The sequence below is a fragment of the Dipodomys merriami genome, unplaced genomic scaffold (genome assembly GCF_024711535.1).
Source record: "Dipodomys merriami isolate MVZ:Mamm:240054 unplaced genomic scaffold, mDipMer1.0.p SCAF_57, whole genome shotgun sequence".
In the NCBI taxonomy this organism is placed as follows: domain Eukaryota; kingdom Metazoa; phylum Chordata; class Mammalia; order Rodentia; family Heteromyidae; genus Dipodomys; species Dipodomys merriami.
Window position 1 is genome coordinate 3,181,827 of NW_027206146.1, and position 24,052 is coordinate 3,205,878.

The 24,052-nt window shown below is 46.1% G+C and overlaps 1 protein-coding gene and 3 pseudogenes across 1 annotated transcript; 1 reads left to right on the plus strand and 3 right to left on the minus strand.

Annotated features, from left to right (window-relative positions):
- LOC138812426 (voltage-dependent calcium channel gamma-2 subunit-like) overlaps window positions 1–24,052 on the minus strand; it is a 351,801-nt pseudogene that overhangs the window by 287,695 nt on the left and 40,054 nt on the right.
- Window positions 1–24,052, plus strand: part of LOC138812377 (serine/threonine-protein phosphatase 2A 65 kDa regulatory subunit A alpha isoform-like) — a 60,420-nt pseudogene that overhangs the window by 21,282 nt on the left and 15,086 nt on the right.
- On the minus strand, window positions 9,169–10,098 carry LOC138812379 (vomeronasal type-1 receptor 4-like). The gene has a single exon (XM_070000334.1). It carries the CDS (start codon window positions 10,096–10,098, stop codon window positions 9,169–9,171), a length of 930 nt encoding a protein of 309 aa, XP_069856435.1.
- Window positions 10,282–16,239, minus strand: LOC138812380 (short coiled-coil protein B pseudogene; annotated as a pseudogene).

Genomic DNA, 24,052 nt, shown 5'->3' on the forward strand with positions numbered 1-24,052 from the left:
AATGATTGCTGGGGTATATGGTGACCTTTAAACGGGCCAATCCCGGGACGCCTTGTGTTAATCTTGTGGTCTTTGCCTGTAACCGCTGCTTAGGGCTCCATCCCATCCCAAGGCAGAGAGTCCCTTTGCACAAACATCAAATAAACTCCTCTTGCTTGTTGCATCTCCCGGTCTGGAGTCTGAGTTTCTGGGGCGCCCTGCAATCGATGGAAGTATCCTAGGGGGCTAGGGTCTTTCACTCCTAAGGTGATCCCTTACCCAGAGTGTGGAACCTGGGGTCTCTCCTGCAGGCTGCGCTTCTCCAGTGGCAGTGAACAAAAGTGCTGGAATCTTCTCTCAGGATGTGCTTGGCAGTGTGGGTTGTTTCTGAGATGTATACAGGCACTTCAGAGCTGCAGAAGGCTCCTTAGATAGGGGTCCAGGAGGGCGGCAGCTGAGGTCATCTCCCGGGGGAGCAGTGATTTTCCCTTCACCTGGGGTGGCAAGACAAATTCTCAGAAAGCTTTTACTTTTCCCCCATGTGACAATTATCAAGACACTTTTCACTTTCCTGTGGGTGCTTCTCCAAGGGGCAGGGGAGTGGTGCAGTCCCTTATCTCTCCTGGATCCCAATAGGACAGCAGGAGACACTGAGGCCCAACTTGAGATGGCTGTCTGTAAACAACCTTAGCGGTGTGTAACCCATATGTCCCCAAAGTATCTTACCCAAAGTGTCACTATCCTTTTTTTTTTTCCCGTTCTGAGACTTGAACTCAGGCCTTGGGCACTGTTCCTGAGCTGCTTTTGCTCAAGGCTAGCATTCTACCATTGGCGCCACAGCACCACTTCTGGCTTTTTCTATGTATGAGCTGCTGAGGAATTGAACCCAGGGCTGCATGAATGCTAGGTAAGCACTCTACCACTGAGTCACCTTCCCAGCCCTCCTCATCTCAGTCTCCTTTTGTTTTATCATCATATATGCTGTTAGAAAAGAAAAATGGAACCTTGTACTAATGTAAACTCAGGATTGCATCAGAGAATCAAGGTTCAAAGCCATCCTGGTGAAGAAAGCCCATGTGATTCTTATCTCCAATTCTCATCTCCAATCTCTGGTGGTACAGTGCCAGTCTGGAATAAAAGAGCTCAGCAACAGCATCAAGGTCCAGAGTTCAAACCCCTGTACTGGCACAAAAAAAGAAAGAAAATAGAATGAGACATTCCTGTACAGAAGTTTCTTTGGCAATAATGGCCATTTTTTTCTAAAAATGTTTTCATCCCTAGAGACCCCATTTGGAGATTAGAGGTAAGCATTTCAAGCATATTCCTGAAAGCAGGGTGATGAGTGATCTCTTTTCATGCCTGGTTGTTTCTGAGGAGGTAGCTTCATTCTCTAATTCCCTCCTCATTTTCATCATTATCAGTGGTGATTTTGAAGCCGAAATTTGTCACTGTGCTCAGGAGAGGATCAGTAGTGACTCCTCACCCTGGGTTTCTGGTCTACCTCATTGCATGTGACTCCATTCCTCACCTGGACCCTTCTGGTCTTGTTGACAATTCCTCTGCCCTGTCCTTGTCTGTTTCAAGAAAGTGCATTTGCTGAGGCACCGATGTCAGACCTGCCGATCTCGACGACCTGGCGGGGGGCCCCCCAGGTCCCAGAGGCACAAGGGGCTCCCTGCAGATCACGCACGCAGAAGCCACCTGAGGTACCAGTGTCAGGCCTGCTGATTGTGACGACTTGGCGGGGGCCGTCAGGGACCCAGAGACACAGGGGGCTGCCTGCAGATCACCCTCGCAGAAGCCGCCTGAGTGAGGACACTGTGGACCCGACAGCTTTGACAGAGGTAGAGACAGAAAAGAATCACACAGAGCCACCACTGCCCAGCCCAGCCCGCAACCACCCCAACTCAACTCAGATTGCAACAGCGACTGATGCCCATCCCCACACAGAAACAACTAGCTCCAGGGTGAGTACCCTACAGGGGACAGTGTATCCCTCAAGGGAGACCGGAGCTGGAGGTAATCCCCATACCCTGACCCATACTCCTTACCCCAACATGCCTTTTATAAGACTCATTGATCTGCAAACTGGTACAAAGCCAGCCCGGGCAGAAAAAGGTCCCTGTGAGACTGTCACTTCTACTCAGCCAGCAGAGTACTGAAAGAGCAAGCAGAGTTGCTTTGGGCCTCATAGCGGCAGAGTGCTAGCCTTGAGCTGGAGAGCTGAGGGACAGCACTCAGGCCCGAGTTCATGTCCAGCGACCAGCTAAGGAAAATACAGATAAGACATTTATCCCAGTGTAGAGAAGACATTCCTGGGACAAAGCAATGGAGGAGCATCCAGAGGCAGTAAGCCACTGCTTGGATGACAAAAATGTCAAATCCTAGAGTCATTTGTGCATGGCCCTTCAAAAATTGGTCAGAGCCAGGAGGTCATGGGAAGATAGGTTGTAAGCATGCCTAATATCCATGAGTATCTACTTTGTAGGGACAGAAACTTGTGATAGTACTAAAAAGATAAAGTTATAAAATGTGGGGGATGGTTGAAATCCCAACACCTGTATGTGCCAAAACCCTAATGGCAATAACTTTTGAGCTAACACCAGCTACATAAAATTTATCTGCTCAAGAAAAAAGTTTGTAAACCCAAGAGTGTGATTGTGTTAACATCTGTCTAAAGGCTTGCACAGGTGACTTAGACATTGTTAGGGTCACTAGAGGTCACATTCCTAAAGATGCTTTTACAAAACAGAGTGCTAAACAAACTACACTACTGTAGCTTGAGAAAAAGTCTGTGCATTTGTCAAAAGTTAACACATTGTTCTTAATGACATCTAAACCTGGTAACCTCTTTGTAAAATAGACTAAGGTTATAGGTTCCTGGCTAGGTAAGATCAATACCTCTGAGTCAGCTTGAAGAAGTTACAGAAGATGAATCTTCGCCCATCATCTCCTTTTTAGAACAAGGGACCGAGTCATAAAAAAAATGTGGCAAAATAGACAGAAGAAAAAGGCATGGAAAATAGTAGTATAGGACTGAGCCCTCTATAGCCTAGAAAATCAGCCTTATTTAAAGAACTATCTAGTTAAAAAGGTTGTCATCTTGGTAAAATTGTCCTGGGCTATTGTCAATCTATTCTTAAAAACTAGTGGGGCCACCGCCTGCCAAGCCTATGTATTAATTGTATCCTTAACCAGTCTGTGTAGAAATTTACAGCCCAGCGCGACGTGTGACAGTCTTTTAGAGCCACTGAGAGACCCTGCTGCTGCTGCTGCTGTTGCTGCTTCTACACCCTGACAGTCACCTGGAGGAAATCTACATTGTTACCCTGACCACCACCACTTTGCAAAAAGTAGACTAAACTCCCGAATGATTCCATCTTTTGGATGGCCTGGCTTTGTCCATGTTACCATATACCTACTCTAATTTTATTATGGCTACTACTCCTCCCAGGGAGACCAGCAAACATTGTATTGCTCCTTCCCTACACTGCTTTGCCACTATAGGACTTCCTAAACATATTAAAACTGATAATAGTCCGGGATATGTTGGACAAGCTTTACAAACTTTTTGTAAATCTTACCAGATTTTTCACTCTACAGATATTCCCTATATTCCTCAAGAACAAGAAATTGTTAAACAAGCCAATAGACTGTTAAATTACAATGGGGAATTATACCCCTTCTCTCTTGTTAATATTCTTCTCATGCTTCATTTGTAGTAATTTTTTAAAGCTTAGATTGTAATGGCCTTTCTGCAGCACAGCAGAGAGCGCAAAGAGCTTTTGCCCAAGTTAAGTGGAAGGATCCTTTCACATGTGATTGGCACGATCCCCGATCCACTTTGGGATCGAGGACATGTTTGTGTTATTTTGCAGGAAGAAAAAAAATCCCACTGGTTGCCTGAGCATTGCATTAGGATTGTGGAAGCTCATTCAGATGACACAAATGCTGACACATTGGGCTTACATGCCGGATGCCCCAATTGTGCACCCTACAACTTGGAAGGGATTTGAAGTACACATTTACGTCAAGAGATCAGCATACAGTACAACCCCCTATCCCTTCATCCATCGCACCAAGATGGGAAATATTTCAGCTGCAGGCATTTGAGCTCCTTTTTTGCTTTACCACCAGCTCTAAGGCTCCATTCCAGGCTGTATTATAATGCTATCCATGACTCATAAAATTTGGATCCCAGACAAAAATTCAGATCTACAATATGCAGATGACATCGATGCCAACTGAACACCCAGTTCATGCAAATTCTACTCTATCCTATATGATACAACATTGTATTAATTCTTCACAAATAGTGGTATCTAGAGGAGAGCCTCATCCAATGAGGTGCATGAACATACAGCCATTTGTTACCAATATTTCTGGAACCAACTCTCAATTAATGGACTGGTCTGGAGCTTATCTTACTAATAAGTACAATCTTGAACTGTGGTGGATGAATGGGCATCCTCAACATCATGTTTGGATGCTGGTGGCTGCACTCAACAACATAACCTGGCCCAATTCATCCTTTAAAAAATAATTATGAGTTGTGTATCATCACCCCATGTCATTATGTATGGACTGTTTAATATTTCTGTGGGAGCTAATTATTTTAATGTTACCTGCTCTAATTGTTCTTTTACTAATTGCTCATATAGCAGCATAACTGAATCCATACTAATTGTTAGACAACCATCATTTGTTTACTTCCTGTAAATATTTCTGAAACTTGGTATGAAGATTCTGGCATTCAGGTGTTAAGACAATTGAAAGAACTAATGTGCCCTCTTCGATTTGTTGGGGTAGTTTAGCTGATGTTTTGGCCTTTATTTTGTTAGCTGCCTCCACAGCAGCAGCTGCTGTGGTGTTAACACAAAATGTACAAACTGCCCATTATCTTAATCAGCTTGCTCATAGTACTACACAAGCCCTACCTCTGGACTCTGAAGTTACAAAAATTGCTAAAAAAAAAAACTGTTTAAGCAATTTCAACGCTATCTCACTTCCCTGACGTATGTCAAAGTATTGCTAATGTCATTCCTTGGCCTGGGAATGCTTTTACTGATGGTTTTTCTATGCCTTCCTTGTATTATATGTGCACTGCAAAACTCTCCTGTGAGTTTAGCCAGCCAGCTACATAAGATCAAGCTCCATATAAATTAATCTTCCCCCCTTGCACAGAGACGAACTGCTGCCAGAGATGGGTAAGAGGGGGTGCCAGTCTGACCAACCTAAGACAGGGCCTTCAGCTTCACTCAGAAGTTTCAGAAGACAGGTAAGGCAGACACAGTGATGTTGGGGAGATGTTTGTTTTTTTGTGTCTGGTTGTGGTGCCTGAACTCTGGGCCTGGGCGCTGTCCCTCAGCTCTTTAGCTCTGAGTTACCACCAATGCCTCTCAGACAGGTTCAAAAACTAGGAAAGGAATAAGGCTACCAAACTCCCTCTCATACCAAAAGGAGAACAGACTAGAGACAAGATTAGACACCTATTACCTTGAAGAGCTCAGATGGAAAATATTTAATATAACATAACTGCTAGTAATTTCAACAATGCATTGAAAGATCATGTACCATGCCCACGTTACATTCTACCAATAATTGCAAGTGTGGCTCAACCAGTCCTGGATAATTTGAAGAGTAAGACCCTGGACATCTGTGGCTGGCACCTGTCATCCAAGCGACTGAGGCTGAGATCTGAGGATCACAGTTCAAAGCCAGCCTGGGCGGAAAAGTCCAGGAGACTTCAATTCCCTACCAGAAAACTGGAAGTGGCACTAAGCTCCAAGTGGTAGAGTGCTAGCCATGAGTAAAAGAGCTCAGGGACATCACCCAGGGCCTAAGTTCAAGCCCCACTACTGATTTCCTTCCCCCCCCATCATTATTATAAGAATCCATCTGTTTTAAAGGTTTTGCTGTGAAGACACTATCAGCTGTTAAGAAGTGAGTAGATAGGGATTTTAATGAAGTAGAAACAATGGGAAGTTAGATACAGTCCAGCAGGGACCTGACAAGACAAGGTGTTTGAAGTGTGTAATAGTGGCCACCATCATGCCAGGAATCAGGTGTGACCCAGGAACAGAAGTCATATGGTGCCTGTCCCAGTCGTCTGTCAATGGTTACTCCCAGATCTGAACTGGCCTGAGAGCTTCCCCCCAAAACCTCCCCAGGACTTTCTTGACCCTTCTGGATTCGGCTGTTTTCATCGGAATGGGAGCGATTGGTCAGGCTGTTTGTTTTGGGAGGATGGCAACCACAGTGTGGCCAGCTCTACCAGCAGTAGGTGCATAAGGGGTGGGGCCCGGAGCCCCCAAGCTAAGGATGCAGGGTGTGGGGTGGAGCTGACCTCCTAGCCGGTTCCTCAGCTGAGTCCCACCTTTGTGTCACAACCCATTTTTACTGAAAGGCTTTTTCAGGAGGTTCAACCTATCCCCAGAGGTGAGAGGTGAGCATGTCTCATCCCTCCTTCATATTGAGCATAGTCAACAGGTGCTGCTGTGAATGAAGCCAAGTCAGGAGCTGGCTGTGAGCTCTGGCTGGCAGGTGTGCAGGAGAGAGCAGGACTCGGGGGTCTGAACACCGCGTGGCAAGGAAATGGGGGACAGGAAAAGGATTCATACAAAATGGTGGAACAGAACGGAGGGAGCTAGGAAAAAGGAGGAGTCAGAGATGGAGAGAGGTCCTGAATGTGTGAACTCTCCAGAAGCTACTAGTCCCATGGCCGACCAAAAAAAAGGGGGGGGGGAAACTGTGTGGAGCATTGCTGAGCACTGTGGGGCAGGGGAAGCATGGGGGGGTGGGTAGTCTTGGATTTGGATCAGGCTCAAGACAGAGTGTGAGGTGGGTGGAGGATGGGGTGCTCCTGGGGAGCAGGTGCTGACAGGGGGCGGGTTTGGGGCAGGGAAAGCCTGCGTCCCCACAGAAGGCAGGGAGGTGGTGGAGGACGCACGCTGCCCCTAGGTCAGGAGGCTAAGTCCACATCCAAGCTCTCCAAGGTGACACAGACCGGGAGGACCTCTGGGAATGGGAACACCAGGGGTCAGGAGAGGACCAGGTGTCCGTGATGTTAATGATGACTCCAGACAGCTCCCCAAAGGGCCCAGATCATGCCTGTGCTGGCATCAATGACGTTGGGTTGGATTAAGGGAGTTGGACAGGTACAGAATCTGGCTAAAGCAAGTGTGGGGGCAGGGAGTGCAGGGATGGTGGGGTCTGTGGTTCAAGCCTATCTGTGGTGGGCTGGCTGTGGGAACTTCAGGATCAGGAGGAGGTGCCTGGCTCAGAGCCCACAGTGCAAACAATGCCTGGCATAATCCCTGGATGGCTCCTGGAGGCAGGCCTGCAATCTGCTTGCTTTCCTTTTCTGTGCTGATCCCAGGACTTGAACTCAGAGACTGGGTCCTATCCGTGAGCAGGGCTGGTGAATGTCCCCGTTGCATCAGTGCTACTTCTGGCTTGCTGTCACCCTGCAATTTATTCCCAAGAAGAAAAGGGTGGAGGTGTAGAGTCATGGACCAGAGGACCCTGCCTGTCATTCAGCACAGCAGCCCTGACCTGCACCCTAGAGGCTGTGCTAAAGTGACCTCATAACAAGGGACATGAGGAGCACTGCAGTAAATGTCACAATAGTCAAGCAAGAGACTTTCTCAAGGAGCTTTCGTGTTGTAAAAACAATTTTACATTAAAAAATGAGCTTTTTAGAAGTACACTTAATGTCCTTGTGAAATAGCAGAGAGTCTAGAGATATGTAACATAGACCTCCAAGGAAAATAAAGACTTGTGAAAATAAATTATGTTCAAGAAATAATCACGGAAAAGACTAAGGAAATAACTGTCAGGAAGAAGCCTTGATGTTTGTAGTCAGTGCTACACCAACAGGACTCCCTTCCATCCTTCCTTCCATCCTTCCTTCCTTCCTTCCTTCCTTCCTTCATTCCTTCCTTCCTTCCTTCCTTCCTTCTTTCATTCATTCCTTCTTTCATTACTTTCTTCCTTCCTTCCTTCTTTGCTGGCTTGCCCTCTCTCTTCTCTGTCTGTGTCTGTCTGTCTGGTGTCTGTGTCCCTCATTTTCTCTTTCCTTCTTTGTGCCAGGCCTGACTCTTGAAATCTGGGCTTCCATTCTGTGTCTGGGAAGATTTTGCTCAAGTATCGTGCTCTACCACTTCAGCCACAGCACCACCTCATGTTTTTTTTTTTTGTTTTGTTTTGTTTTTTTGTTTTCTTTCTTTTTTTTTTTTTGTTACTGGTTTATTGGAGAGGAAGTCTCAGAGAGTTTTCTGCCTAGACTGGCTTTGAAATGTGATCCTTAGATCTGGCTTCCTCATAAACTCAGAACACAGGCATCAACCACCACACCCAGCAGCTATTTCCTTTTCTTTATTTATTTTATTGTGAGAATTCCCCGCAGACGAGTTACAATTATATGGGCAAGGTAACGAGCACTTTTCTTATGAAGCATTGTTGCCTCTTCTTTTGTTTCCCTTCCCATCCATTCCCATACTCCACCCCTACCCCAACCCGATTCCCACACACACACCAAAGTTGTAAAGTTCATTTTTCAACATAATGACTTGTACGTCTCATTGTTGCAATGGGTCCACCTGTATCCCTAGTTAAATGATTTGTTTTTTCCCTTCCCCTCCACAAATTACACCTACTTCAAATAGAGTCAAAGCATGGGTTATACCGTGGGTGAGGGACATACAAAGCAACAAAGAAATCATCTTATAAATATGTTAGAAACAATTGCCAGCTGCTATTTTCTTTCCAACTACTTTCTTCTCCAGAACAGAAGGGGCTTTAGGAATGATTTGCTTCATTGCATAGGGAACTATTAAAGAAAGAAAGAAAAAAATCAAAGACTCAAAATGGAATTACAAAATCATGTTAGGTGAGTTTAACCAGTTGATCTTGAATTTGACAGGACTACCAATTACTGGGGCAGATTCTCTGGAGGAAGTTGACATGACCCAATAAGCATTATTTCAAAATCTCACATTTCCACTTTCATATAATTTTGTGGGCCAGCACAATAGAGACAGATGAACACAAACACAGATATATAGCACAAAAAAGCACAGCTGTGGACGTCTGTGCACACCTCTATCTCTAAGCAGATGACTTTTATCTAGGTGTGGAGATTGTTGAATGGCCAAGCAAAGTTCAGCAGATATACAAGCTTGGTGGTCCTTAGGGAAGGACCACTTTCTTATTCTTTGTGTAGGTGAAGAGGAGGCTGCAGGGAGTGGAGTATCCGCTCATGAGCAGGAAAGGGCTGAGGGCTGGGATACAGCCTATAGCAAATGCTGCCATATGGTGCAGCACAGGGTTGGGGTTGTAAATCACAGACAAGAAAATCTGACAGATGCAGGACATGGAATAAAAGGAGACAAAGGCGCTCACCAGGAGGAGGATACTTATGGTGGCTCTGGACTCGAGAGAGGCTCTGGTGGAGACGCTGATCCTCTGAATAAGTCCCATTCTCTGCTTGTGTCTGTACAGGATGAAGAGCATGGAGGTGCTGGACCAGAGCATGAGCCCCAGACACAGAACATCAGGCACCGAAAGCATGGCCACGTACAGCACATTAGCAGCTGGGTCCTGACTCATGGAAGAACAGTATCCATAGGCCTTTAAGCTCGTCATGCTGTCGTGCGCTTTGAGTCTGGTCATGAACATAAGAGAAACAATGCTCACCAGGAGGAAGATACCCCAGTTGAGGTAGACGGTGAAGACAATATGCTTGTGGGCTTTCCACTTCAGCCCTGCCCACTTGGTGTCCCCCTGGCTGATGCTGATAGCAAGGAAGAGGCTCAGGGAGCAAGTGCTACTGATCGACACCCCCCTGCCCACTTGTTGAAGATAGAAGACCATTTTGCACTCCACATCATTGAAGAAATTTCTCCAGCCCCAAGCCACCATGGTTTGGGGAACACCCCTACACAGAAGACTTAGGATGTTGGCCACAATTAAGTGCCTAAGAATCAATTCTGTGGCTCTCATCTTGTTCCCCATGCTGGAAAGGAATAGGTAATGGAAGAGAAGAGACAAAGTACCCACAAACCCAACCACAGTCTGGCCTAAGAGAATCACCCCCATAGACACATGGGCATCTCCCATTCTCTCTGTTCCTTGAGTCTCATTCAGAGGCTCTGGCTGGGGAAACTGAGGCCTGTATGCTGCCAAGGGAACTCAACATTCTCCATCCAGCATTCATACCACTGGGAATACTGTCTTACCGTCTCTCATGTATTAGGAAAAATCCAATTCTATTCATCCTTTCAGGAGAGGAAGATGGCATGTTCAGGGAAATGGGTGAACCTGGAGAAATGGCATTAAGGGAAGCTGTGTCAGGTTCTGAAGTGTAGGAAGCTGCATTTCACCTCTGTAGAATCAGATCTAAGACTCTAAGCAAGCAAGGCCCTAGTGGCTCCAGCCTGCAATCCTAGCTACTCAGGGCCTGCGACCTTGGATTCCCAATTCAAAGCCAGCCCAGTGAAAGAAAATCTCTGAGACTCTTCTCTCCAATTAAGCACCAGCAAACCAAAACCAGATCTGTGGCTGAAAGTGGTCGAGGCCTAGCCTTGAACAAAAAGGGCTCAAGGAACGTGGGCAAGCCCTGAGTTCAAGCTCTCTGCTGACTAAACAACAAAATTTGAAACATGTGTGACATGTTCCTGGGGTCACATGCACTTGTACCTCAATATGCTGGCTGTGGGAGTAGGTCCCAGGTGTCACCTTTTTCCTCAACATGAGCCCATATTTCACAGAAGAAATACCAGGAAGATGAACCAGATCTGCGGTGGGGATGGTACTGGTAAAGGAGGAGGTGGTTCACATAGACATAGAGGGGCAATTTTAGTTTCCAGCAAGCCAAGAACAAAGCACAGAGGATTCTTATAAGTTTGTCAAATGCAACTTTGGCTCTTAACAAGTTTCAGGTAAGAGCATGTTTAAAAGCTACTTCTATGTTGACCAACTTGTTGTTTTTTATTGGAGTAAAGTAGCCTTTTATAAGACTCATTGATCTGCAAACTGGTTCAAAGCCAGCCCAGGCAGAAAAAGGTCCCTGTGAGACTGTCACTTCTACTCAGCCAGCAGAGTACTGAAAGAGCAAGCAGAGTTGCTTTGGGCCTCATAGCGGCAGAGTGCTAGCCTTGAGCTGGAGAGCTGAGGGACAGCACTCGGGCCCGAGTTCATGTCCAGCGACCAGCTAAGGAAAATACAGATAAGACATTTATCCCAGTGTAGAGAAGACATTCCTGGGACAAAGCAATGGAGGAGCATCCAGAGGCAGTAAGCCACTGCTTGGATGACAAAAATGTCAAATCCTAGAGTCATTTGTGCATGGCCCTTCAAAAATTGGTCAGAGCCAGGAGGTCATGGGAAGATAGGTTGTAAGCATGCCTAATATCCATGAGTATCTACTTTGTAGGGACAGAAACTTGTGATAGTACTAAAAAGATAAAGTTATAAAATGTGGGGGATGGTTGAAATCCCAACACCTGTATGTGCCAAAACCCTAATGGCAATAACTTTTGAGCTAACACCAGCTACATAAAATTTATCTGCTCAAGAAAAAAGTTTGTAAACCCAAGAGTGTGATTGTGTTAACATCTGTCTAAAGGCTTGCACAGGTGACTTAGACATTGTTAGGGTCACTAGAGGTCACATTCCTAAAGATGCTTTTACAAAACAGAGTGCTAAACAAACTACACTACTGTAGCCAAAATAAAAAAGTCTGTGCATTTGTCAAAAGTTAAAATATTGTTCTTAATGACATCTAAACCTGGTAACCTCTTTGTAAAATACACTAGCATTGTAGGTTCCTGGGTAGGTAGAATCAACACCCCTAAGTCGGCTTGAAGAAGTTACAGAAGATGAATCTTCGCCCATCATCTCCTTTTTAGAACAAAGGACCGAAGTCATAAAAAAAATGTGACAAATTAGACAAAAAAATACGTGAAAAATATTAGTACAAGCCTGTGCCCTCTATATCTGCCTAAAAAAGTCAGCTTTATTAAAAAAAACTATCTAGTTAAAAAGGTTGTCATCTTGGTAATTTGTCCTGGGTTATCGTCTAAATAGTCTTAAAAACTAGTGGGGCCACCGCCTGCCAAGCCTATGCATTGCTTGTATCCTTAACCAGTCTGTGTAGAAATTTACAGCCCAGCACGAAGTGTGTGACAGTCTCTTGGAGCCACTGAGGGACCCTGCTGCTGCTGCTGCTACAGTCTTACAGTCACCTGGAAGGAATCTACATCGTTCCCCTGACCACCTCCACTGTGGAAAAAGTAGACTAAACTCCTGCCTGATTCTTTTTGTTTTGGATGGCTTCGCTTTGTCCATGTTACCATATACCTACTCTAATTTTATTATGGATACTCCTCTTACTGGGAAGACTAGCAAATTTTTATTGCTCATTCCCCACACTGCTTTCCCAATATGGGACTTCCTAAATATATTACTACTGATAATGATCCAGGATATGTTGGACAAGCTTTTCAAACTTTTTATAATTCTTACCAGATTTCACTCTACAGTATTCCCTATATTCCTCAAGGACAAGAAATTGTTAAACAAGCCAATTGGCTATTAAAACACCAAAATTTTAAATTAAAAGGGGGGAATTATACCCCTTCTCTCCTGTTAATATTCTTCTCACACTTTATTTGTACTAAATTTTTTAAGCTTAGACTGTAATGTCCTTTCCGCAGCACAGCAGTTTTTGAAGAAAAAAAGAAGAGATCAAAGGGCAAAGAGCTTTTGCGCAAGTTAAGTGGAAGGATCCTTTAACAGGTGATTGGCACGGGTCTGATCTGGTTTTAACATGGGGTCGAGGACATGTTTGTGTTTTTTTGCAGGAAGAAAGTAAATCCTGCTGGTTGCCTGAGCATTGCATTAGGATTGTGGAGGCTCATTCAGATGACACAAATGATGACACATTGGGCTTACGTGCTGGATCCCCCGATTGTGCACCCTACAACTTGGGAGGGAGTTGAAGTACTCATTCATGTCAATAGATCAGCATACAATACAGCCCTGATCCCTTCATCCAGCACAGCAAGATGGGAAATATCTCAGCTTCAGACATTGGAATTCCTTTTTGCTTTACCACCAGATCTAAAGGCTCCATTTCAGGCTGTATTATAATGCTATCCATGATCATAAAATTTGGATTCCGGATAAAAATCAAATGTACAATATACAGATGACATCTTTATCAAATGAACACCCAGTTCATGCAAATTCTTCTCCATCCGATGTGATACAACATTGCATTAATTCTTCACAAATAGTAGTATCTACAGGAGAGCCTCATCCAATAAGGTACAGGCATGTACAGCCATTTGTTACCGATATTTCTGGAACTAACTCTCAATTAATGGACTGGTCTGGAGCTCATCTTACTAAAAAGTACAATCTTGGACTGTGGTGGATGAATGGGCATCCTCAACATCATGTTTGGATGCTGGTGGCTGTACTCAATAACATAACCTGGCCCAATTAATCCTTTAAAAAATAATTATGAGTTGTGTATCACCACCCATGTCATTTGTATGGACTGTTTAATATTTCTGAAGGAGCTGATTATTTTAATGTCACCTGTTCTAATTGTTCTTTTACTAATTGCTCATTTAGCAGCATAACTAAATCCATACTTCTTGTTAGGCAACCATCATTTGTTATGCTTCCTGTAAATATTTCTAAAACTTGGGAAGGGATGTGCAGGGTAAACAAAGGAGGAGGCTGCAATGCTTGATAAGAAATGTACGCATTATCCTGCCCATGTAATTGTAACCCCTTTGTACAGTATGTTCACAAAAAAAAATAAAATGAAAAAAAAATAAATTATACACAAGATTGATTTTCATAGGAAAAAAAAATTCTGGCATTCCCTCATCGATTTGTTGGGCTACTTGTAGCTGATGTTTTGGCCTTTATTTCGTTAGCTGCCTCCGCAGCGGCAGCTGCTGTGACACTAACACAAAACATACAAACAGCCCATTATCTTAATCAGCTTGCTCATAATACTACATAAGCCCTACCTCTAGACTCTAAAGTGGCAAAAACTGCTAAAGAACTGTTTAAACAATTTCAACGCTATATCCCTTCCCTGACTTATGTCAAAGGATTGCTAATGTCATTCTTTGACCTGGAAAAGCTTTTACTGATGGTTTCTCTATGCCTTCCTTGTATTATATGTGCACTCCAAACTCTCTTATGAGTTTAGCCAGCCAGCTACATAAGATGAAGCTCCATATAAATGAATCCTTCCCGCTCCCCCTGAGAGGAACTGCTGCCAGAGACTGGTAACAGGGGGGCCAGTCTGACCAACCTAAGACAGGGCCTTCAGCTTCACTCAGAAGAAGTTTCTGATGACGGGTCAGGCAGACAAGGTGATCCACCCACCGTAATTCAGGTGGGATCACTTCTTCAAACAAAGACAGGGGAAATATTGATTCCTTTACCAAATGGAATGTATGATCTAAATTTTTAGAAATTGTTATGAGAATGACTAAAATTCTAAGAACCTATTAGTTGAATTTACAGAGTGAGATAAAAATACTGAGCTTACCAATTCTTATATATATAAAATTCTCTCATTCATGATTCTAATACCAGTACACTCTTCAAGGAATTTGTTAACAGTTAATTAACTAGGTACAACAAATAAACCTTGCAACCAAACCCTAGAGCTGGAATAGCATAGCATGTGGTGTATGTAAAATCAGTCAAACTTAACCCATTTTCATATATTTGTGTGTGTGTGTGTGTGTATATATATATATATATGTATATATATATATATACATATATATATATGTATATATATATATATATATATATATATATATATATATATTCCCTGGAAGATCTCTTCTGTGCTAGAGACAATATAAATGTGGAGTGAAAACATTCGGAGTTGGTAGCTACTTTTATCACATTATTTATTACCTATTTCTATGTATTCCTCCCAGACTTTCTACTTCTACTTGATACATAACCAAAATTATTTTTTTTTTGTGCATGTGTCTGGTCATGGGGCCTGAACTCTAGGCCTGGGTGCTGTCCCTCAGCTCTTCAGCTCAAGGCTAGCCTTCTACAACTTGAGACATAGCACCACTTCTGCCTTTTGTTTTCTTATGTTTTGTTTTCTTATGAGTTCCACCCAGGGCCTCATACATGCAAGGCAAGCACTCTACCACTGAGCCGCCTTCGCAGCCCATAACCAAAATTCTTATCTTTTCAGATAGTAAGTGGGTTATTTGGTGCAAAAGCAAGTTGGTTCTTTGTTTTTAAACAGATCTCAATTTGATAATTTAGTTTCAACTTAAAATCCTCTTTATAGCCCAAATCTGTTTTCAAATGATTAAGGAGAAACCATCAGTCCTATCTTATTATTAGAAGGTACAACTGACAATCTTTAGGCAAGGTTTTGGTTGACTACAGGACTTAAAGATTAGGTTACTGTCAGGTGATTATTACTCAAAGTACTTTAACAAATGTGAAACTATCTTGACTTAGGAGAAGGTAAATGGGGAGGCAGATGGAGGAGAGGCACACAATGGTGAACAGGTACATACATAAAGCTATGCATTCAGTACATGATTTTGGTCACATTTTCACATTTTCTTTTATATCTTACTAAGTAAGCGTGTAGTAAATGACTAAGTCTATATATCAAAGCAAATTCAATAAAACGTTCATCTTCAAGTTTCATAAATATTTGCAATTCTAATTATAAATTCCTTAAAATACATCTGTACATTTTCTTAGACTAAAATAATACACAGACTCATAGAAGTCTCCTGTTAAGTAGTTAATTTTGCCTAGATTTGAAATTATTTTCATAACCATTCAATGAAGCCCCAAACAAAGGTACTGTTACATTTAGAATCTGCCCAAGTTTTAAAGGGGGGAGAAAGAGGGAGGGGGAAGGGACAGAGAGAAGGAAAGGGAGAGAGAGAGGGAATGAGGGAAGCAGCAATTCTGTAAATGAGAAGGGAACTCTGACTTTATTTTGCTTTTCATGTCAGTTGTTTGGAAAACACTAGAAGCAGACATGAGGTTTTCTATATATTGTCCAAAAACTTGGTTTTCTGAATTTAGCTTTAGGTTTTCTTCCTTAACTGGATCTATTCTTGCTGAGAGATCTTCAAGTGTATGTTGGAGTTCAAGCGCTTGATTATTAAGTTGTGTTTTTTCCTCCAGTTCCATCTGATTTTCAGCATCAACATCCATGTCAGCGTTCATCATCCTGGGCACTGAACTGTGCCTTGGACAGAAAAATCCTGATAAAAGGTCATCAGAGGCACCGGGAGGGGTGGGATCCCAAGATCACACCTCCGGTCGGGGACTCCAGCACTGACTGACCAGGCTACGTCTTCTTTATGCATTCATTCACAGTTGGGCCTTTGACTCTACTGCTCTGAACCAGGCTGACTTTGCTCCACACGACCATGTCCAGTGTCATTCATTTCTCTGCAAACACCATGGAGCTTCTGGGTTGTTTCTTGGCCATGGTGAATAGTGCCAAAATGGATATTGTGTTCAAGGACCTATATATTCTTGAGAATATGCCTACATATTTCATTTTATATTGTCTTTTTTTTTTTTCGGTCGGTTGTAGGGCCTGAACTCTGGGCCTGGGCGATGTTCTTCAGCCCTTCAGCTGAAGGCTAACACTCTACCACTTAAGCCACAGCAAAACTTCTGGCTTTTTCTGCTTAGGTGATGCTGAGCAATTGAACCCTGGTCATCATGCATGCAAGGCAATCAGTCTACCACTGAGCTACCTTCCCAGCCCCTCATTTTCCATTCTTTTTTTTTTTTTGGTAGGTCATGGGGCTTGAACTCAGCCTGGGCACTGTCCCTCAGCTCTTCAGCTCAAGGCTATGGCTCTACCATTTGAACCACATTGCCACTTCCAGCCTTTGCTGCGTATGTGGTGCTGAGGAATCAAACCCAGGGCCTCCTGCATTCAAGGGAAGCAGTCTATCACTGAGCCACCTTCCCAGACCCTCTTTTGCTTTTGAAGACAGGGTCTCAACTGTGTAGTCCAGGCCATCCTTGAACCTAGTATCCTCTTGCCTCAGCCTCCTCAGTGCTGGAATTTCAGGTGTACATCACTAAGCCCAGCTGCATTTTTTACCTAACTGTTCATCAGTTCCATTGTGATCCCAAAGAGATGCTTAAATGCCTTGATGAGAGGATCATGTGCAGGGAATCTCTCAGTCACTCTTTGCCTTCCTGGGGCATAGGACCATTCTTCACCTCAATTCAGCTTCCTGGTCTGTCATGCCCTGGGAAGGTGGCCTTCTGTGCCCACCAGGGTTAGCTGGTCTCAGTGATGTCACTGCACTCAGCACACGTGACGTCATTGTGCTCCGTGCACTGGAGCAAGGCAGGAGAAGCACACAGGGGAGGGTTTGCAGTCCGCTGCTGTGGTCACAATCGGAGCCTTGAGGTTAGGACACTGTCCTCCCAGGCTGGCCTAGGATGGTTTCCCTTGCTCCCAGCCTGGTTTCTACAGCGGAGGGAGTGTCTCACTGCTGCTTTCTCTCTTCATGTGCACATAATAAGAGAATTTGATGCACCTGTTCTCTGGGGCTCTTGGGACAAATAGCCTCAACCAGTGGCTTACATTCGCAGCTTCTATGGGGATTGGCTCCATACTCCTCCCCTCAATTCAGCCCCAGTTATGGTTCTTGATTTTCTTGGCCTTATGGATGTATCCTCATCCAACCCCTGCCTCTGTTCCTAGACTGTGCCCTCTGTGTACTGAGTCTTCTCCTGCTGGGGTGCTTAGGAGGATACTGTGGTTGGCTCTAGGGCCCACCCTTTTATTCAGAGTGAACTCATCATGGTATGTTGAAACACTCAGCCACAGACAGTACTTTCCTGTTCACCAGCTTGAGACTGGGAAATAGCTTACAGGCCATGCGTCATGAAAAACAAAATTCCCTGACTTTTCTCCACATTTCCACCACAGTCAACAGAAAAGCTGTGTCCCTGAAAATTTGAGTATTTCTTCCCCGTAGCAAGCAAGCATTTCCTGTTTTTATTTAAATATGAGACTAGGACTTGAAGTAGGTGTCTGATGCTTTTGCTCATTGGCAGGTGTTCTACCACCTGAGTCATACCTCCCACCCTGAGCATTTCCTCATGGAACAGCAGACACAGCCCGGCCCCTCCAATTCAGTTCACTTCTCACCCTAACTTCCCCTGCTGAGGATGTGTGGGCCCAGGTTGCTTGCCTGTGTTTCTGACTCTGTCCTGACGTGGGGCTGATCAGCTCAAAGGAATCAGGACCAGGGACAAATCCTCACAGGTTCACCATAAAGGATGCCACTGAAAAGACTTTATGGCAAGGCCCATGGGAGCTGAGTGACTTGTCTACACCCCCTACACTCCAGGAACCCTTACATTTTCTGCTCTTAGGAAGCTCTCCAAACCCTCTCTCTTTGTTTTTTTCTTTTTTTAAATACAGACTTCATTCAATGCGGGACTGTGTCAAAGTGTGATCAAGCAGAAAGCGTGTGACAGGGTGCTGACAGGGCCAGGCTGGGGGCCTAGCAGAGCCTCTGCCTGTACTCTGTGGTCCTCCTGTTGGTATGTGGGGCTGGACCCTTCCCCAAACTGGTAAAGGGATGTACTGTCAGACACTGGTCAGGATTCTGCTTCGATGGCTCTGAGATGGAAAAGCTGGGTGCAGTAGTTACCATGGCCGTCCTCTGAAACAAAGCTGAGGTTCTATGGCCTGCATTCCAGAGGTAGTTAATGAGCCAGAAACTGAGCACCCAGATCAACCTGTACAGTCCAGTCCCACCTGTACACTCTCGGGTTCCAGTTCACCCATGGTGTTGCCCACAGCATGGCTGTGTGTAGAGCACATGGGCAGCAAAGATGGCTTTGAGAGAGGGAGTTGAGTGGGCAGAGCCCGATTTGCTTTACGATTATTGTATAATCAGACGGTGGAAGCTTAGGTGCATGATACGGTGTGAACTTGACAGTGATTTGTTTCTTTTCCTCCCCTGCCATGCCACCTGCTCTTTTTTGCTTTGAAAAGGGCTTGCTGTGTGTTAATAAACGAGTTTTCCTGCTTGACTTGACTCTCCACTGTGTCTGATTGTTTCCCAGGCAAAGGGAGGCTGGGGAATGGGCGAGCTTTCCCACTTTCCTTTTCTCGGACCCCTTCCATCTTTGAGAAACAGACAAAGACCCGACATCTGGCACCCAACTTGGGGCATGAAAGGAAAAGATGCCGGCCAAGGCTAAGCAGTCTCTCAGGGTAAGTGAAAACCTTAGTATGGGTAATGCTACCTCACAGAAGTGGGAGGAGGAGGTAACATTAGGCCTTAGGGAGTAAAGGAGGACTTGGGAAGTGGGAAGGAAAAGGAATGGGTCAAATTTGACAGAGAATGCACTGAAACATGCACAATGGAAGTCAAAACAAGGGTGAAAGTTACTCCCTCTGACTCATGTGCCCCTGATGGTCATAGGCCCCCTCCCTATTCCCCTGATTGGAGTGGAGGTACATTACCCTACACAACTTGCGAGAGGGACCTGCAAGACCTGGACCCCTACAAACCTTCCAAGGAGGGGCCGAGGGCTGGGGAATTAACCTACTCGGTGGCCTACCCTGAAAGGAAGGGCCACTCTGGAGACAGGACCCTAGGCCATAGGATTTGCTTCCTAAGGCGTATCAGTCAATCTGGCATCAGGAGCTAACAGGCCCTTGGAATGGGAAGCTAAGGACATTACAGAGCGCCGAAAGGCAGTGGTGGAGGATGGCCTAGACCCTATTACAGGACATTGCTTATCACCTGTGTGTCCCTAAGGACTGGCTGGATGTGGCCAAAGCCATCCTCACCAGTTCTCAGTTTATTAAATGGTGTGCTTTCTTTAAGGAGGAATGCAGAGTGTGGGGGGGAGAATAACCGGCATGGTCAACTGGTGATACCTATTACTTATGCCATGTTAACAGAAATGTGGGAAGGGCATTCCACTGGTGTCCAACAGGCCACAATACCTGGTCCATACTGTGACCAGGTGAGGCAGGCAGGACTTGCCGCATGGTACAAACTGGATGATGGGCCTACTGAGTCCCCAGAGCAGGAGTGAGACAAAAACCTGGTGAGCCTCTAGCTGAGTTTGTAGACTGAGTCCAACAGAGTATTAACTGCAAGCTGCCAGCAGGGAGCCTCTGAGATCAGTTTGTAAAGCTGCTGGTCTGGGAAGGGATGAATGTAGACCACCGCATGGCCTACATGGGATTGAGAGAGAGTTCCCTGAGCAGATGGGTGGTGGCCTGGCAGGATGTGGGAACGCAACAGCACCAGTCCCAATCACTAGCTTTAGCATTACACACTCAGACATCGGCACTGACTGAGGCGATTACCCAGGCTCTGGCAGCCCAGGTCTAAGGAATTCCAATACCATTGGGGAGAGGGACTTGTTTTAAATGAGGGCAGGAAGGGCACTTTAAGGGGGACTCTTTACAACAATCCCCAACCAACCAGCCTGGGGGACGAGGGGCTGGCAAACTGCCCCCTACACACTGTCCAATATGCAGAAAGGGATACCATTGGGAAAAGGATTGTCGATCCAAGTTTGATTTAGGGTAGGGGCATTCTCTAGCCCCATTAACTCAAGGAGGAACCCCCTCTGCTGCAAGGCCCAGGCAGCCTTGTGGCAGGATGATCCAGGCCCATTGGACTGTCCCCCTGGTGGAGGCACTCAGCCCTATAATGAGAATTCTCATAACATAGGTGGGAAGCAGTTTCACTGCTTAATTGACACTGGGGCAGATTGATCTGTACTCAGGGAGGAGGAAGTGCCCTTGGACTGTAAGCTTGCACCTGGGGCCCCGATATTGGGGGTACGGGGCAACTCCCAGTCCAGAGAGATGGTCACCCTTATGAACTGGACTAGCCCAAATGGAGAGCAGGGAAAGATACGCCCTTTAGTGGCAAAGAACCTCACTGCCAATTTACTAGGGGAAAACATGCTAAGACAAATGGATACCGTGGTCACTACAGACCATGGAGCATCCTATGATGAGATCCTGGATGGGGAAGAAGCACAAAGGCTTAAATAGGAACTAGAGGGAATTAAGGAAAATGATTTTTTTTTAACTTTCATAATTACAGAGAAGAACATAGGGGACCCGTTCTGGTGCTCCCCCAATCCTAAAGGCCACTCCCCTACCCCAGTACTTCCCACTAGGTGGAAGCCAGGAAGCCCTATCTGGGTGGAGCAGTGGCTATTGACCAAACCTAACCTTGTAGCCCTCCACCTTCTGGTGGAGGAACAGAAAAACCTTGGGCACATACTCCCTTCTGTGAGTCCTTGGAACACACCCCTCTTTGTTATTCAGAAAGCCTCTGGAGCTTGGCCTATGCTCAAGATCTAAGTAAGGTAAATGAAAGGATGGAGGTAGTAGGAATGCCCCTAAGAGGCAGGCCCTGGACTCCTGCTATACCTTCAGAATATATACCTTGGTTGTGATTGATATTCAAGATGTTTTTTAAAAAAAAATCCCCCTGCATCCAGATGACTGAGAGAAGTTTGCTTTCTCCATCCCTTCTAGCCCAGCCTTTTGCCAACAATACTTGGCCACACTTTTAGGGCCTATGCTTGGTTCAGATACCTCCCTTGCGTATGCCTACATGGATGATATAATCCTGGGAAACCAAACCCGGGCTGCCTGGAAGGCCTTCTGGCCCAGGTTCTTGCCATATTTAAAAAGGGGTGGGGTTTACCATAGCCCTAAATAAAATTCAAAAGGTACCTCCTTTTAAGATGCTTGGAACCCACCTTACCTTGACTCAGGCCAGGCCCTTAAGCCTTTGCTGGATAGTCCAGCCTCTCTGACCTTAACCCAACTTCAGAGCCTTTTAGGGGAAATCATTGGCTGTTGCCCTGGGTTCCTGTCCCTAAAGATAGTCTTGTGCCCTTATTTGCCCTACTAAAAGACAGGACGCCCCATGAAGTTATTACAATTATAGAAGCCATCAGGCAATATTTTTGCAGTTCCAAGAAGCCCTGGATGAAGTTTCCCTGAGGAGGTATTCTATTTGTGATCCCATTTCCCTTTGGTTGTTTTCAGGTGTTACATTTATTTCTGCAGTTTTAACTCAAAGGGGGGAGCCATTAGAGTGGGTTCACACTCCCCAGGGGGGGCACACCTAGGGTGTATTCTCAGGCAGACCCACTTGCAGATGCTATTGTCAAGGGAAGGGCCCAAGCTCAAAGGCATTATGACCTGGATCCTCACTTCACTGTTTTTCCTTTTCGGTTGGCAGACGTTGACTGGCTCACTCGAGCCAATGCTCTTCTTGCTCTCTCCTTGGAGGGGTTTTTAGGCCAAATTGACTGCACTGAATGGGAGCCTCTCCCGTTGCATGTGGCAGGCACCGTGTCTTTTAGAAAAGGTGGTGCTGTCCAGACAGAAAAGCAGAAGCCTCAGCCTCATGTCTGCAGGACATGCACGATTGGTTTTGTTAGCAATTACTGCAGCATGATTGTGGGCTAGAGAAAAATGCCAGGCTGGCATATTAAAGGACAGCAGTGTAGTGTTGCGGTTCTGGAGGTGGTGCTCTGAGCACTGGGTGCTGTGCTTCCTGTGGCAAGTCCTAGGTCAGAAAGGAAGAATCCCAGAGATCACCTTTGCCCCGGCCTGCCCTGCCCAGCCCTGAGGCCTGAGACTGTGGCTGGGCTTGGTGCTGTCTTTGTGTGGGAGCCGGTCAAAGGGGCCAGTGGTTGGGGGCAGGCTGGTGGAGGGACAGCCTGCAAAGCCTCCAGGAGGCAGTAGCTGAACCGAGTCTGAACAGATAGAAAAGGATTTTTGGCAGAGAACAGTGCTGAAAGGGTAAGTTGTACCTGAACAGAAAATCTACTTGCCACAGTGTTGCACAGGATGGGACTCAGTCTCCCTTCCTTGAGGGGTGCATAGTGGCCCTGTCACACAGTACTCCCCCATGCACCCCCAGCTCATATGTTGTTCTCTGTGCTGGCCATATGGGAAAACTCTGGGTACTGACAACAAGCTTGGGTATCTTGGGGCCGGGATCCCAGGGTGCCGGGGCCCAGGGTAGGCTGTGATGGGAATGCCATGCCCCTACAGTCACCATCTAAGATGAGGATGAGGTCCTCCTGGCCCTGGCTGAGCAGCTGGGATCCTGCCTGGTGGGGGATCCAGAGAATGTGCACTGCCTGCTGGTGAGTGACATGGGGGTTTCCATCCCTAGGTCAAAGACAGGAGCCATGGAGCCATGTTGGGAGTGGGGCGCGGTGCTTTCCAGGGGGATGACCTCAGGGCTGGAGGGCTGAGCAGAGCATCAGTGCCACCCCCCTTGCTCCGTCCCTGCAGCCCCCACTGGAATGGGGGGCCATGGTGGAGGAGACGGTGGCGTGGGACAAAGTGGTGGAGTCATTGTTGGCCATCTCCCACGGGCTCTGGCCCTCTGATTTCGAAGTCCACTTCATGCTGCTGGTGAAACGGCTGGCCGGGGGCAACTGGTTCACCTCCCGCACCTTTGCCTGTGGCCTCTTCTATGTCTGCTACCCGGGAGTGTCCAGAGCTGTGAAGGCAGAGCTCTGCCAGTGAGACCCAGTCTCTCCTGCCACCACCTGCCCCACCACCGCTGTCCTGTTCTCTCAGGACAGCTCACCTGCTGGGCCTCAGTGGCTATCCCCTCTCTCCCCTCCCCCCCCGACAGGTGCATGAATGCGCAGTAACCCTACCTGTTGCTCCCTTGAGCTGCTGTGGCTGAAGACCCCCCTCCTCCTCTTCTTCCTATCCTGCATGAAGCCTCCTATGCCCTGGGCAGCAAGCATGGCACCCAAGGGTCTACCCCCTCTGATCTCTCCTGGCTCCAGATTCCTCCTGCCCAGCACCACTCTGGATCCCCACCCCAGGTACTTCCGGAAACTCTGCTCAGATGAGACCCCCATGGTGTGGCAGGCCACAGTGTCCAAGCTGGGGGAGTTCGCCAAGGCCCTGGAGCTGGACAATGTCAAGAGTGAGATCATCCCCATGTTCTCCAACTTAGCTTCTGATTAGCGG

Excerpts from the sequence above, each read along its gene's own strand:
- LOC138812379 (XM_070000334.1), bottom strand. The coding sequence starts at position 10,098 with ATGGGAGATGCCCATGTGTCTATGGGGGTGATTCTCTTAGGCCAGACT.